The sequence below is a fragment of the Gobio gobio genome, assembly GCF_949357685.1.
Source record: "Gobio gobio genome assembly, chromosome: 13".
Taxonomy (NCBI): Eukaryota; Metazoa; Chordata; class Actinopteri; order Cypriniformes; family Gobionidae; genus Gobio; species Gobio gobio.
Window position 1 is genome coordinate 26,991,660 of NC_137106.1, and position 16,629 is coordinate 27,008,288.

The window sequence follows — 16,629 nt, forward strand, 5'->3', positions numbered from 1 at the left end:
AAGTAATGAAAACTAAGAATCACCCACAGACATACACATGAAATTACAAAATAACTTGTGCGTTGCTGGACTGTGTGAGTGTTTTTGACATTTCCAAAAGACTGAACTAACAGTTGAAATCCAACCAAAAAAGAAGAAGAAAAAGTGTAAAATACCACACAAATAAGAATCTAAAACAAACAAGAACATTCTTTTTTTCTCTCTCTATTTCTCCTTTCCCTCTCTGTCATTTGTTTCTACTCCTCTTGCCTTTCTTCTTCTATAATGAGGATGGATTGCTTCTTCTGCTTGTTTCAACATCATGAATCTAAAGCTTAGCTCATTACCGAACCCGAGACATTTAATAACCTCCGTTTCAGAGAGCTAATAAGCATTAATGCTCCTACGTTCGCCCCAGGCCAGAGTGTGAATTGACATTCAGCAAATCATTGGTGTCGTCCAGAGGAATCGCCCTCACTTTCAGCCCAACCTGGGGAACCTCACTATAAAATGTGCAGCATCCAACCGAGCCTGGATTTGTTTGGAAAGGAACGGGACCTGCAGGCCACCCTAGATTAGTTCGGGAAGTTTTAATCCTGTGAAAAAGTCACAGAAGAAAGATCAGAAGCTTAAAAGTTCCACTGCAGAAGGCGAAAGGCCAACTCCAAAGAAGTATGATAGCTCAGACTTTGTGAGTTTAAGTGTGTGTGTCATAAGTCTAGTAAAGGTGTGTAAAATTGATCTAATCCCGGGGGATCGGTCTCCACCGGCAGCAGGATTTTCCTGCTCCACTAATCTTTAAAGAGAACCATGCCAATGTTTCCACTCGCACAGCTCATTTATACAGCACCCCTCTCTGCCTCCATCTCAGAGCTAAGTTTCTCTTTCCTCATTTGTGATCTGTTGCTTAGTGATGATTTTTTTTGTAAGTTCAGTTTACAAAACTTCATCTTTTCCATATACATATAGACAAACACACTAACTCACTGAGCATTATTGCACAGCTCTGGATTTAAAGGGGTCATATCTCATATCTGGCATTTTATATATTTTTCCTCTAAATTCAACTTATGTTTACTAAAGGTTTCTTGCACCATAATTTAGGTTTTTATGAATATTTTCCACTCGTTCTCTACCTCAAGCAGTTTTTTTGTACTGTAGATTCAAGACCTCTATGTGCAAAGAACTTCTGTAATGATTGGCTAATCTCTTAGCATGTGAAAAGAATACAATTATTAGCCTAACATATTAAGGACATCTGTCATTTCATGTAGTGATCCGGATGGGTTGGTATTAATGGGATAGATTGCCCAAAAAGAAAACGGTCATCCTTTACACACCTTCATGTCATTCTAAACCTGTATGACTTTCTTTTGTGAAAAACAAGAAGATTTTTTTTTTCATTTTGAATATATATATATATATATATATATATATATATATATATATATATATATATATATATATATATATATATATATATATATATATATATATATATATATATATATATATATATATATATATATATATATATATATATCATGCAGAATTATATGTATAGTATACATATAGTATACTATAGCATTATAGTATTATAATTCTATACTAATACTAGATTTATTTTTACAAAGATGGGGGTTTTATTTTAATTAGAAAGTTGGCAAAAACACGTAATTCTGTAATGAAGATGCACCAGGCAGCGTGACAACAAATGTAGCTTTATTTACATTATTCAACGCAGATCAAAATAATTGAGAAGTGTTTTGAGAAAGATAATTTACTACGACCACAGACTTTTCTATCCTTTATTCAGAGGTGAGTAAGCCAAAAAAAACTGTAATTTGCTGTATTGCTATATTTACAGAGATTCAGCAGGTGAAAAACGAACGTTTGATTAAAATATTTTTTTTTTGCGGATTTACTTGACCACCTCAGGGAAGAAAACTGGTCCTGTACGAACTGAGCTTTAGTGTATGTTTATGTAGTACATCAAACTCTGAAATTTCACCAGAGCAAGTAAAAGCCTATTTTCCATTATATACACCCTTTAACCATTTCCTTTTTAATCCAGACACATTCATTCTGAGTGACTGGATGAAGGAGTGATTTCATTCCTTATGTTTGCCTATACTGAGTCTACAGACTATTTCCACATTCTCTGCACCGATTTTGAGCAAATATCTGCAGGATTTTATACATTCAGGATTCTGTTATTAAAACATGGTAAAATGCATTAAATGCAGCTGATAGTATTGTGCTTGTATTGGTAACTGAAAAAAATATTAAAATTTGCCAAAATATTTCATAAACAAACAAAATAGTAACTGGCATATGCATGAATAATGGGCGTTCCAATTCATGCGGAAATCTGTATAGGCCTTGTCGTGTATGAACATAAAACATCTAAACAGGGCTCAGGTAGGATAAAGAAAGAGAGAGAGACACAAAGTGGTGTAACGCGTCCTACTCTATATGAAACTACTTCTGTAAATCAATTATCTCCCAGCACAGGAAACCAAATAAAACATGTGCTTTGTGTCTATCTGTGTGGCTCCCGCTAATATTCTTCGGTAATATTTTAGGTCAAAAAGGAGAAACTCTAAAGGGGAAATAACACACACACACACACACACAAAGTATGTGTGTGTTCTCTGGTTACAGTAAATAGTAATAGCAGTGTTTTGGCAGAAGTAATCCTCACCTGTTAGGTCAGCGCCTGCCAGGGAAGCTGAAATACAACAAACATTCCACCGCCTTCTCCGCTTCTCATTTTCTCATTTATCCAATCCCCTATTACCTTCTCACTCGCCTCAGTGAGAATGAACTCACTTCAGCGTGACCCATAACAAGCGCGCACACACACACACACACACACACACACACACACACACACACACACACACACACACACACACACACACACACACACACACACACACACACACACACACACACACACACACACACACACACACACACACACACACACACACACACACACACACACACACACACACACACACACACACACACACACACACACACACACAGTAACAACCATAAACATTCACCCTCTTACTTTTTCTCTTAGACATGCAACACATAAAATTAACTGAAAAATAAGAGAGAATAGTAAAAAACATGATAAAGTGATAGGGACCCGAGCGGTCACCAGGAGAAACCACACCATGATGTAAAAACGGGAGCAATTTTTTAGTCCAAAAAGGTGTTTATTAAAGCAGTTGTGCAAAATGTGCAAATAAATATGGTTAAGAGAAATAAAACTGGCTATCAATAAAACAGTCTAAAACTAGACTGCTAGAACTCCTAGAACTGTTAGGTACTAAAACAGTACCAACTCCCCTTATAAACTATTGAGGCCAGAGTTTCAGCGTGCTCCAGGAGTGCAATAACCTTGTTCACTATTCCTCAAAACCACGATCCATCCACCTATTCTCCCTTCAGCTAAGGACAGCTGCCTTAAAAACACATACATTTCCCGCTTGCTAATTGGAACATGCCATTTTTGTAAAATTAACTCTTGTCATGCCATGATTCATAAATAATACACAAGATTATTAAGAGTTAAAACAAATTGATAAATGCAATAAATAGGACAGATAAAACCAACACATACATTTACACAAACATTTCCATAAATAGCTAAAATGAGCGCTCCCATTAGCACTTCCTTTAAGACCACGCCCACTCAGCTAAAACCGGAAATTTAAAACCGCAAACCCCACGTGAATATTATAAAATGTATAGAACAGAACAGTAAAGACACGATGGAAGACAAACTTTGGGTCTCTCAATCACAATAATGAAAAAGAAACACATGACAAAGTATAGGCCTAAAGTTGTTTCTGCTACTGAATAAAAAAATAAAAAGGTACTTTTTCATCTCACAATTCTAACTTTTTACATCTCGCTATTCTGATATATTGCGTTTTTTCCCCTCAGATATGAACTTTATAATGTGCAGTAGCAAGTTTATATTTCACAATTCTGAGAAGTCAGAATTGCAAGGAAAAAGTCAGATTTATGAGAAAATAAAAGTTTCTATAGTTCCCCGAAGTGTGACATCTACATCTAGTAATTCTATTAGTTTACCCAAAAAGTGTTAATTATATTGCTGTCTATGGATGGTTCAGAGAGCTCTCAGATTTCATCAAAAATATATTAATCTGTGGTCCGAAGATGAACGATGGTCTTACGGGTTTGGAACAACATGAGGGTGAGTAATTAATGACAGATTTTTTAATTTTTGGGTGAACTAACCCTTTAATTTGTGCATGGATGACGGCTATATCAGTGAACTTAGTGGGAAAAAATCATATCATATAGCATACATCATATCATATCATATATCATACTTAATTTAACTTGTGTACATTTTAACCATATTAAAGCTAATTTCTAGTACATTTACATGATGTATCTGATCTCCAGATGTGGCTTTTGATTCTTAGTGATAGGTTCAAATCCCTAACCCCTAAGTATTAGAAGGAGTGATAGAAAGCAAGAAAGAAATCAAGGCAGAAAGCACTGAAAGGGGACTGGAGCGAGTGAGACAGTGACAGTGAGTCGGGGTATTCATTAGTGAGGCTTGACTTAGCTCTCGGGGTGAGTGAGGGTTCAGGATATCTGACAGAAACACTCCCTTCCCACCTGCACAGGAAGCTTGTGTGCTAATTGAAACATCACTGTTAATAACCCTCTCATTACAGACGCACAGTCTCTGCCCAGAATGTAACATTTTTCATGCCACTGTCAGAGTGAGAAAAAGAGACAGAGAGAGAGAGAGACAGATGCCAAAAGACAGCAGGAGAGAGACTAAGAAAGCAAGAAACGATTTGAGGAGACCAATTTGAAATCTTGGCTAATACTGGGGGGTTCATTATTAATATTTAATGGAGTGCTATTATACACAGTAACATATTACAAGCTTTACACGTCATTAAGAACAGCAATCAGCTACACTCATTACTTTTAAATATCATAATAGATTTCAAATGAATGCATGAAACTTCCAGGTGAAGTGGAATTTTTTTCTTTGCTCCAACAGTTTATGGAAAATAATATAAAAATATTTTTCCTGCAACGTTTAACTGAATAATACCATTCCTAATTGTCAATCATGAGACAGTTAATATAGCCTTTAAAATAATTTTGTGCTTTAAAAGTGCTAATAAGTGTGTGCAAGCATGTCTAGAGTGTGGATGTGTTACTGCATTGTGTTAAAAACAACAAGAAAATCTTGAGGCCCCGTTCACAAACCAATGAGACGTCATGCACTAGTGTTTGTAGAATATTATTGTTGATCATTTATTTTGCCCTTGTGAGATTTTTATTATTTAGAAAGTTAAATCTGGTGGGCTACAGCAAGTCAACAGCAGTTTCATGCGGAAGAGCATTTAGTTACATAAATGAATAAATAAAAACAAGAGAACAAAATATTTATACAAAAATACACATTTAAAAAAAAAAAATCTTGAAAAGTAAAAAAAAAGCCAACAAAAAAAATCTTAAAAATAGAATATTGTAAAAATAAAACAAAATTAACCTCAAGAAAGTGAATATATATATATATATATATATATATATATATATATATATATATATATATATATATATATATATATATATATATATATATATATATATATATATATATATATATATATATATATATATATATATATATATATATATATATATATATATATATATATATATATATATATATATATATATAATATTATTTTAATATATAGAATTATTTTAATATATAGAACAATGAACGTTAAATGTTGCCAAGTCCACAGTTTTCCTGCTTGAATTTTAATTTTGATGTGCAGATCTGGCAACCCATAGTCATACATATTTTGTCTGTGAAGCATTACTAAAGAGGTGCAATTTTATCTCGCTTTTTTTTTTTTCTTCATTGATAGCATGTGCAGGCTTTTTAAAAAAAAACTATTTCCCTTGGAGTCTCCGCATCATATGGACAGTTTATAAGGCAGTTATTATTTCTCAGTCTGTGTAGCATTAAAAAGTCTATGATAATGGTCGCTCTAAAATCTAACCAGATTTAACCAAAATACATGTTACTCATAATGTCACGAGAAGGGCCCCTGCCATGGGGTCAGTGGCTGCAGGCATTGTGTGCAAGCTTGTGTCTAACTGCGTGTGGCCTGTATGTGTAGTGTGAATGTTCTAGTTATGCTGTTTCCTGCAGCTGTTATTGGCTCTAATGAGACAGAGAAGATTAACACTTCAAAACTGACCCTGTGTCTCTCTCTTTGCCTTTCTCATTAATTCCCTCTCTCTCTCTCTCTCTCTCTCTCTCTCTCTCTGAATCTGTTGCTCTCTTCATCTTTTTACTTCATTTTTCTTAATTTATTGCCAGATTTGAAAATTGGCATTTACCAAGCACCAAATGGCTTTGGCAGATGAATAAACTATACAGAGTCTACAGTTACTTGCCATTTATCCAGTATTAGGTTAGATGGAATTGGAGAATATATATATATATATATTGTGTGTGTAATATACAGTGAGGAAAATAAGTATTTGAACACCCTGCTATTTTGCAAGTTCTCCCACTTAGAGATCATGGAGGGGTCTGAAATTGTCATCGTAGGTGCATGTCCACTGTGAGAGACATAATCTAAAAAAAAAATCCAGAAATCACAATGTATGATTTTTTTTTACTATTTATTTGTATGATACAGCTGCAAATAAGTATTTGAACACCTGTCTATCAGCTAGAATTCTGACCCTCAAAGACCTGTTAGTCTGCCTTTAAAATGGCCACCTCCACTCCATTTATTATCCTAAATTAGATGCACCTGTTTGAGGTCGTTAGCTGCATAAAGACACCTGTCCACCCCATACAATCAGTAAGAATCCAACTACTAACATGGCCAAGACCAAAGAGCTGTCCAAAGAAACTAGAGACAAAATTGTACACCTCCACAAGGCTGGAAAGGGCTACAGGGAAATTGCCAAGCAGCTTGGTGAAAAAAGGTCCACTGTTGGAGCAATCATTAGAAAATGGAAGAAGCTAAACATGACTGTCAATCTCCCTCGGGCTGGGGCTCCATGCAAGATCTCACCTCGTGGGGTCTCAATGATCCTAAGAAAGGTGAGAAATCAGCCCAGAACTACACGGGAGGAGCTGGTCAATGACCTGAAAAGAGCTGGGACCACCGTTTCCAAGGTTACTGTTGATAATACACTAAGACGTCATGGTTTGAAATCATGCATGGCACGGAAGGTTCCCCTGCTTAAACCAGCACATGTCCAGGCCCGTTTTAAGTTTGCCAATGACCATTTGGATGATCCAGAGGAGTCATGGGAGAAAGTCATGTGGTCAGATGAGACCAAAATAGAACTTTTTGGTAATAATTCCACTAAACGTGTTTGGAGGAAGAAGAATGATGAGTACATCCCAAGAACACCATCCCTACTGTGAAGCATGGGGGTGGTAGCATCATGCTTTGGGGGTGTTTTTCTGCACATGGGACAGGGCGACTGCACTGTATTAAGGAGAGGATGACCGGGGCCATGTATTGCGAGATTTTGGGGAACAACCTCCTTCCCTCAGTTAGAGCATTGAAAATGGGTCGAGGCTGGGTCTTCCAACATGACAATGACCCGAAGCACACAGCCAGGATAACCAAGGAGTGGCTCTGTAAGAAGCATATCAAGGTTCTGGCGTGGCCTAGCCAGTCTCCAGACCTAAACCCAATAAGAGAATCTTTGGAGGGAGCTCAAACTCCGTGTTTCTCAGCGACAGGCCAGAAACCTGACTGATCTAGAGAAGATCTGTGTGGAGGAGTGGGCCAAAATCCCTCCTGCAGTGTGTGCAAACCTGGTGAAAAACTACAGGAAACGTTTGACCTCTGTAATTGCAAACAAAGGCTACTGTACCAAATATTAACATTGATTTTCTCAGGTGTTCAAATACTTATTTGCAGCTGTATCATACAAATAAATAGTTAAAAAATCATACATTGTGATTTCTGGATTATTTTTTTTTTATTAAGTCTCTCACAGTGGACATGCACCTACGATGACAATTTCAGACCCCTCCATGATTTCTAAGTGGGAGAACTTGCAAAAGAGCAGGGTGTTCAAATACTTATTTTCCTCACTGTATATTTTATATATATATATATATATATATATATATATATATATACAGGGAGTGCAGAATTATTAGGCACGTTGATTTTCTGATCATATTTTTTTTCCAGGCACATTTGACCAATTCCAAACCACAGTAATCCTAATAACTACTATTGATTTAGTATTTAATAATGTATAAGTGATATATAATTGTTCATGAAGGCTGGAAATGAAAATCACCTTATATTCAGGTGTGCAGAATTATTAGGCATGTTTTCTTTTACAGATAAATTGAGCCAAAAAAGAGATTTAACTCAGACTGAAAAGTCAAAAAGTATTAAATGTCCATGAGAAGGATGCAATACTAATGCAATACTAGACATTGCAGTTAAGGAGTGACCATTGGACAGTGAAATGCTCGTTGGGTCAGCAGGGTCAGACAAAAACATGTGGTGAAGAAAAGACACCTGTTAACTGCAAAAGAATTACGAATTAAGGTGAAGAATTAAGAATTAAGGTGAAGAATTAAGGGTGAAACCATCAGGAACCCTTTTTGCCACCATTTTCTAAAGCTGCAACCTACCTGGAGTCTCCAGAAGTTCAAGGTGTCAGGATCTCAGAGACTTCAGTTAGGTAAAGAATCCTAAAAAATGACCCCCACTAAATAAGAATCACAAGCTGAAGTGTTGTAAAATACATGAAGAAGGTTTTTTTATAGGCTTTATGGACAGATAGGTTGAGAGTGACTCTTGAAGGACCAGCACCACATCCTCTAGTACCACTGTTTGAAGAATTCATCTTCCAGAATCTGGCAGTACGTTTTGGGAGTTCATTTTTAGTCCATCTCTGCAAAACGGACTTCAGGATGGACTAAAATGAACTCCCAAAAAGTACTGCCAGATTCTGGAAGATGAATTCTTCAAACAGTGGTGCTAGAGGATGTGGTGCTGGTCCTTCAAGAGTCACTCTCAACCTATAAAACCTATAAAGCCTATAAAAATGCAGGTTTCATGTATTTTACAACACTTCAGCTTGTGATTCTTATTTAGTGGGGGTCATTTTTTAGGATTCTTTACCTAACAGAAGTCTCTGAGATCCTGACACCTTGCACTTCTGGAGACTCCAGGTAGGTTGCAGCTTTGGAAAATGGTGGCGCTGGAGACTAAAGGGTTCCTGATGGTTTCACCCTTAATTCTTCAGCTTAATTCTTAATTCTTTTGCAGTTAACAGGTGTCTTTTCTTCACCACCTGTTTTTGTCAGATCCTGCTGACCCAACGAGCATTTCACTGTCCAATGGTCATGCCTTAACTGCAATGTCTAGTATTGCATTAGTATTGCATCCTTCTCATGGGCATTTAATAATTTTTGACTTTTCAGTCTGAGTTAAATCTCTTTTTTGGCTCAATTTATCTGTAAAAGAAAACATGCCTAATAATTCTGCACACCTGAATATAAGGTGATTTTCATTTCCAGCCTTCATGAACAATTATATATCACTTATACATTATTAAATACTAAATCAATAGTAGTTATTAGGATTACTGTGGTTTGGAATTGGTCAAATGTGCCTGGAAAAAAAAATATGATCAGAAAATCAACGTGCCTAATAATTCTGCACTATATATATATATATATATATATATATATATAAATAAATACAATTTATTTATTTATTTCCTACAAAATTTTACCATCAGAAGTTAATCTACGAAAACCTTTTTCGTTTTTTGTTCTCCAAAACATAAAACCTCCACCAAAATGGATATATGAGGGTCAAAATAACAATGTCTTTAAGTTTTTGTGACAAGCACAGAGAGATGGACACTAGCTAGCATGTGATGCATCAAGTGCTGTTTGGCACTAATTGGCATTGAAAAAAACTAATTATATAATTCTAAAATCAATATAAAATTAAAACTAGCCTACATTTTCTATTTTTATAATATACATTTATAAAAATACAATGCAGTTAATGCACAGCACTTTTTGGACATTATAGTCTGTGATGCCTAAAATGCTCTCTGTGTAGGCAGCTCAAAGGCTTATAAACACAGCTACTCTCTCATACTTTGTGTTGTATTTCTTCATTAGCTAGTTCTTAACACATTTCACTCTCCCTTATGTTTGCCTTTATTTATTTCGTCTTTCATCTCATTCGGAGTCTGTCCAGCGGGACAATCTGATGATCAAGTTGTCAGATACAGATACAGATGTCATTTGTCATACCGTTTTATAACGTACACCTGCACAGTTTTTGTATTTACACACACATAATCCCATAAAAAAGACTGCTTTACCTGATCTAAAGCTGATTTTGAAGGGTTAGTTCACCCAAAAATGAAAATTCTGTCATTAATTACTCACCCTCATGTCGTTAGACACCCGTAAGACCTCCGTTCATCTTCGGAACACAAATGAAGATATTTTTGTTGAAAGCTGATGGCTGAGAAAGGCTTCAGATAGGCCTCCATTGGCATTCAGTACATTTACACTCCCAAGACCCATAAAAGGCACTTAAAACGTTGTTACAAAGTCCATCTCACCACAGTGACTCTACAATAATCTTACGATGCGACGACAATAGTTTTTGTGCGAAAAAAAAAAATCAAAATAACGACTTTATTCAACCTCTTCTTGTCTTCCGTGTGTGCCTCCACGACGCATGCGCGAGAATATGACGTAGCGCCGGGGTTCGGGGAATCCATGAAATGCACACTTTAACCCCATTTTGAGAACTACGCCGAGACCTAAAGCACGATCAATGTAGAATTCAACAGCTTAGACACGGTGCGTCTTCCTCTGCTTGTAAACAAATCGCTTCTGGGTCATGTGTCCGAATGCCGGATCTGCGTCATATTCTCGCGCATGTGTCGTGGAGGCACACACGGAAGACAAGAACAAGTTTGATAAAGGTGTTATTTTGATTTTTTTTTTTTGCACAAAAACTATTGTCGTCGCATCGTAAAATTATTGTAGAGTCACTGTGGTGAGATGGACTTTGTAACAACGTTTAGTGCCTTTTATGGGTCTTGGGAGTGTAAATGTACTGAATGCCAATGGAGGCCTATCTGAGGCCTTTCTCAGCCATCAGCTTTCAACAAAAATATCTTCATTTGTGTTCCGAAGATGAACGGAGGTCTTACAGGTGTCGAACGACATGAGGGTGAGTAATTAATGACAGAATTTTCATTTTTGGGTGAACTAACCCTTTAAGGACATCTTAGCAATGGCTGCTTCAAAATGACATCGGTTACACACACACACACACACACACACACACACACACACACACACACACACACACACACACACACACACACACACACACACACACACACACACACACACACACACACACACACACACACACACACACACACACACACACACACACACAACTGGAAGACCATGTGCAAACCTGCAAACAACATATGTACAAGCATTGGCATGACTCTTCTTGCCACCCCAGTACCTGGCATCGTGCACTGTGGTTGTGTGCGCGCTATATTTTTTTGTTTGGCCAATTTTTTTTAAGTGAGATCTGGAAATGAATACAGGGAAACCAGGGTTATGCAAAATTTAGAATTAAAGAATTCACATCCAGTAGTCTACATGAGTTCTATCTATCTATCTATCTATCTATCTATCTATCTATCTATCTATCTATCTATCTATCTATCTATCTATCTATCTATCTATCTATCTATCCATCCATCCATCCATCCATCCATCCATCCATCCATCCATCCATCCATCCATCCATCCATCCATCCATCCATCCATCCATCCATCCATCCATCCATCCATCCATCCATCCATCCATCCATCCATCCATCCATCCATCCATCCATCCATCCATCCATCCATCCAAGTAGAATTTAAATTAAGTCTGCCTTGTATTTGCTACCTCAAATTCAAATACCCTCCAAAAATTAAGAATTAAGGATACATTAAGGAATAAAATGAAGGAACTGATTTGGAAAGCAAAAATCATTACAAGCAAAAACATAAAAAGACATACAATTTACCACAACCCTGATTTTATAAACGCACTCATTTGCAGACTTAATTTGTAATTTTTTTCTAAATTTGCTGATTATTTCATGGGAAAATCTGCAGGACAATATATTTATTGGGAGCTGGAAGAATAATCAATAGTCCAAATATTTCATAAACACCCCCACAAGGATCGAGGGATTTGTAGAACTCTGTGATTGACAAGTGCTCTTGCTCTGTGGAAATCTGCTTATCAGTTAATGCCAGCGCTCCTGACTCTCAGAATAATCCACTAGGGAGTAAAGAAACTACAGGTCTGCAAGGAGCTCAAACTTTAGTTCTGTGTTCCTTTTACAAACTGTGACACTGAAATTAGGGTGGAGTTTGCCTCTGGCTCTGGGATGTAGATCATCTATTTTCTCATTCCCTTTAACTTTTTTTCTTCTTTCTCTTTTCCAGAGCAATCCATTCTTCCTTGCATCTGGGTTGTGTTCAAGGGCATCGCAGCACGATGGTGCTTCACAGCCTTGTCTCCTTCTTTAAGATCTGGCCTATACTTCTTAACATCCCATGATACCTTCATACCACTAAAACACAACCATTCGACCCAAAAGGCACCACAAAAAAGGGCATATTGAACTGATATTAACCACACGAGTTTCAATCTAGATGATGTACTGTGTGTGACAGTGAGACCACACAATCCCGAAAGGAAAATAAAAAGTAGTGTGTCCGCAAGCACATCTATGAAGTTAACAGTTTGGCAGTAAAAGGAGAGTTTGGCAGTCCATTCATCTTTCACTGACATCCAGAATGTTTCTGAGCAGAGTCAAACACTGTTTTGGAGCTAATCATTTTCACAGGGCTGTATTTAGTAAACAGAGCGTCCAAACAGTTCCAAAAAGGCCCAGAAAGTGCAATGAATCACGGTCCTGCACAGTGAGGTAACCCTGCATTCCAACCTTGTTCCACACTCATATTCCAGAATGCTGAGATAATGTTCTAATTATACGTTCGGGAAATTTTTAAGATCCGAAGGAAATCAAGACATCTGAGTTCTTGAATGTGAGACTAAAGCGGCCACAATCCTGTCTACAGACCAGTGCAGGACACACCCCCTTGTCCCTTCATCATTTCATTACAGGAGTGTTATTAAAATCCACTTAAAAAGGCGCGCACAGCTTTACTCTATGGAAAGTATGCACCAGGCCAACAGGCCCCTGAAAGTCTGACCCTCAACATCTGCTTTGAATCTGGTTAAAATATACACGGCCCTGTTACAATCGGTCACTGTGCTTGCCTAACGCCCTTGTATACCAGGACAGATAGACAGTTTTCTGTTTTACTGTACATCTTATACAGATGTGCTGATTATTCACTTTCAATAACCTTTGCTCAGGTGCAGGACACATGTTAGAGATAGCTTTGAGGCTTCCCTCTCATGTCAAGCAACAGCTTGTCAGCAAACAACAAAACTATGATCTGTAGCCTAGAAAATTGGTGTTGTAATGATGTCAGAATGGCAAATCTATGGGATTTGTATGACACAAGAAACCTGGGCACACACTGTTGAAAAAAATAGACTAAACCAGCCTGGTTTACTGGTCTTTGGTGGTTTGGTTGCTGGTCTCTCGGCCTGGACAAGATGGTGTTTAGCTGGGTGCCCAGCTGGAACCCACCCCCCCCAATCCAGACAACAAACATGCTTGACCAGGATAGGAGACCACATTTTTTCAACAGGGAATATAGTCATGGCATAAGCTACACGCATGCATGCATCATCTCCAGAAAGGAAAAACTTGAGTCAAAGGTTGTAGTCAAAAGCAAAAAGCAGCCTTATTAAACATTACACAAACACTACACCAAGCAGTCAATAAATACAATAATTAATAAATAAACAGGAAACAAAACATCTGCCAAACGGAATATTACAATTATCATCATCATTCACACTGACTCTGAGAAATCAGGCTTTGAGGCTAAAATCTAGAGAATTGTGAATGAAAGATACATGAAAAGATGGAGAAAAGGAGAAGATGAGAAGTAGATCTGGGGAGTTTCTTTTTGATGACAACCTCCATCGGCTGATCTTTGCACACAATGCTTCTGATATCGTAGTGACATCACAAGGACGTCACACAGCAAAATACTAAGCATCAAGCATGCCGCTCCATCAGCCACAAACAATTCAAAAACATCTTACATGCATGACATTCCTGTTCTGACAGGACACTATACTAATATAAATGAAATCCAGATTTGAATAAAAGTTCTAAAATGGTTCTTCTTAACAGTGATATTTTAGGAGTGACTCGTCAGGACAGGAACCCAAATCTGTAAATATGAGACTATGACTTACAAGATTTCGTCGTTTTGGAACTCCAGAACACCATGGGAGTCTTCAAAGTCCTCTCCTCCTCCACGGGCAGTTCCCTCAATGGTTTTATACGGCAGCGACACCACCCCACGGGCGCCAGACGTACGCAGGACCTTCACTTCCATGACTCCCACACTCTCACTAATGTGGGTGACTGACTCTTCGAATGTGAAGATTCCGGCATGGTCATCGTCAAAGATGGTGACTGTTGCTGTGGAGGGCGCACCGAGTGTTGCGATGGTCTCCACGTGATTGGCCTCAGTGGTCTCTGGCTCATCACCCTCATGAAGCACACGGACATTGCTGAGGTGGATAAGGAAGTTCTCGTCCTCTTCAAAAATGTCATCATCAATAATTCCAACTCGGATCTCCTTCTGCGTCTCACCTGGCTTGAAAACGACAGTGCCTTCAGTGAATTCGTAGTCTGAGCCGGCATTTGCAGTTCCGTCTTCCGTGCGGAATTCCACCGACACGGTCTGGTTGAGATCGCCTCCACGCCGAAGCACATTCACCGCCACAGTTCCGCAGTTTTCCAGGCACTGGTAAGAGCCAGGGTCAAAAAAGATCTTCGAAATCGGGTCATTCTCTCCAGTGTCACTGCGCACCTCGTGCATGCTCACTGCTTTACGAGCCTGGTCCGCCGCATGCTTCTTTAGAATGTTACCTGCTCCAGTCATCAAGCGGGTCGCCTGGCATCGGTAGAACGCACGGCTCTTCTGCTGCTGGCTGAGCACCTGGTAATTAGCAAGTTCAATCAACTGCTCCACCTCTTTATCCGGATGTTTCTGCTTCAGTTCCTTCAAGATCTTTGCCATTTCACGTCTCGCTTCCTCCTCATCTAGGTCTTTGTCCTCCAGTTCCAAAGCCAGAGTTCCATCCAAGAAGTCCACTGCATGAGAGTTCAGCATCTTCCCGTCCATCTCGATATCCACCTTGGATGGCAGAGGACGGTCCCCCTCCATCTCAATGATCATGCCCCGGTGCTTGCCGGCTCGGTAGCGCTTGTAAACGTACTTGTAAAACAGGAGCCGGCGATCGGCAATCCAAGCGAAGACCACGCAAATAGGAAAGAAGAAAAGAGTGAGAAGACCCTCCCACACCTGGACAATGCCCGGCGAGATAACAGCCAAGATCAAGTATAGCCACAAGTAGGCGAAGATGCTCCAAGTGGCAGTGACAAAGAAAACACGCAGGTGTTTCACTTTGCGAAGCTCTCCGTCGGGCACCACATAGACACAGATTCCGATAATGACGAACATGTTGAAAGCTGCACTGCCGACGATGGTAGAGGGTCCGAGGTCACCAGCTTCAAAGTTATGGCCGCACACTTCAATGACCGAGAGCAGAATCTCAGGAGCAGAAGACCCCAGAGCCATGAGGGTGAGGTTGGACACCGTTTCGTTCCAGATGCGTACAGTCGTGGTGGTCGTTTCGCCATTGGGTTTCTTAATGGTGATCTCCTTTTCCTGAGAGGTGATAACCTCGATGGATGCCATGAAGCGGTCAGCAATAATCGAAACTCCCAGAAACATGTATACAAGTGCCACAAAGTAAACCGTGGCCCGGGCAACCTTGTCCCCAAAGGAAGGGTTTGGGGGTTCCCACACCGGAAGGATGACTCCAGCTGCGCATGTGACAGTCCCACCACAGGACAAAGACTTGTTGGCAGGAGAACTATGATCCTGGCTGTGGTCCGGAGCATGTTCTGCTGTCACATGGTGGACGTTAAAGAGCAGTATCACCAAGACGACTAGACACTGAAAGCTCAGGAAGAGGCGTGGGGAGGTCTCACGAAGCCTCATCGTTCCTTACTCGATGACAAACTTCTGCTATAATAGAAAGAGAAAAGGAGAGAGAAGAGAAAAATGGAGAAAAATAGATTAACCAACTATTGAAATGAAACTAGGACACTGATCACCAACAAGCACCGGCATACGTGTCAAAAATGGTTGCTATATTATGGGAAGTCTCACACTGATTGAAGTCTGACATTTTAAGCCATGTTCCAGAAAAGTTAGGTCAAAATTATTCTGGAGCATCTGGACTCGAGTATCCATTTGTCAAATTTGTTTATGAATTCAATCATCAGGTTCATTTCAACAAAATGCATAAACAAATCCAGATGCTCCCTTAAGCC

The 16,629-nt window shown here is 38.8% G+C and overlaps 1 protein-coding gene across 4 annotated transcripts in view; it reads right to left on the bottom strand.

The window, feature by feature from the left end:
- slc8a1b (solute carrier family 8 member 1b) overlaps positions 1-16,629 on the bottom strand; it is a 170,866-nt gene that overhangs the window by 152,649 nt on the left and 1,588 nt on the right. For 2 of the 4 annotated variants that reach the window (XM_079833075.1, XM_079833077.1), the window contains exon 2: positions 14,475-16,321. In XM_079833075.1, the coding sequence (XP_079689201.1) occupies positions 14,475-16,294 (1,820 nt within the window). In that variant the 5' untranslated portion in view covers positions 16,295-16,321. The remainder of the gene's footprint in view (positions 1-14,474; positions 16,322-16,629) is intronic. The other 2 variants (XM_079833076.1, XM_079833078.1) reach the window with 1 other exon arrangement.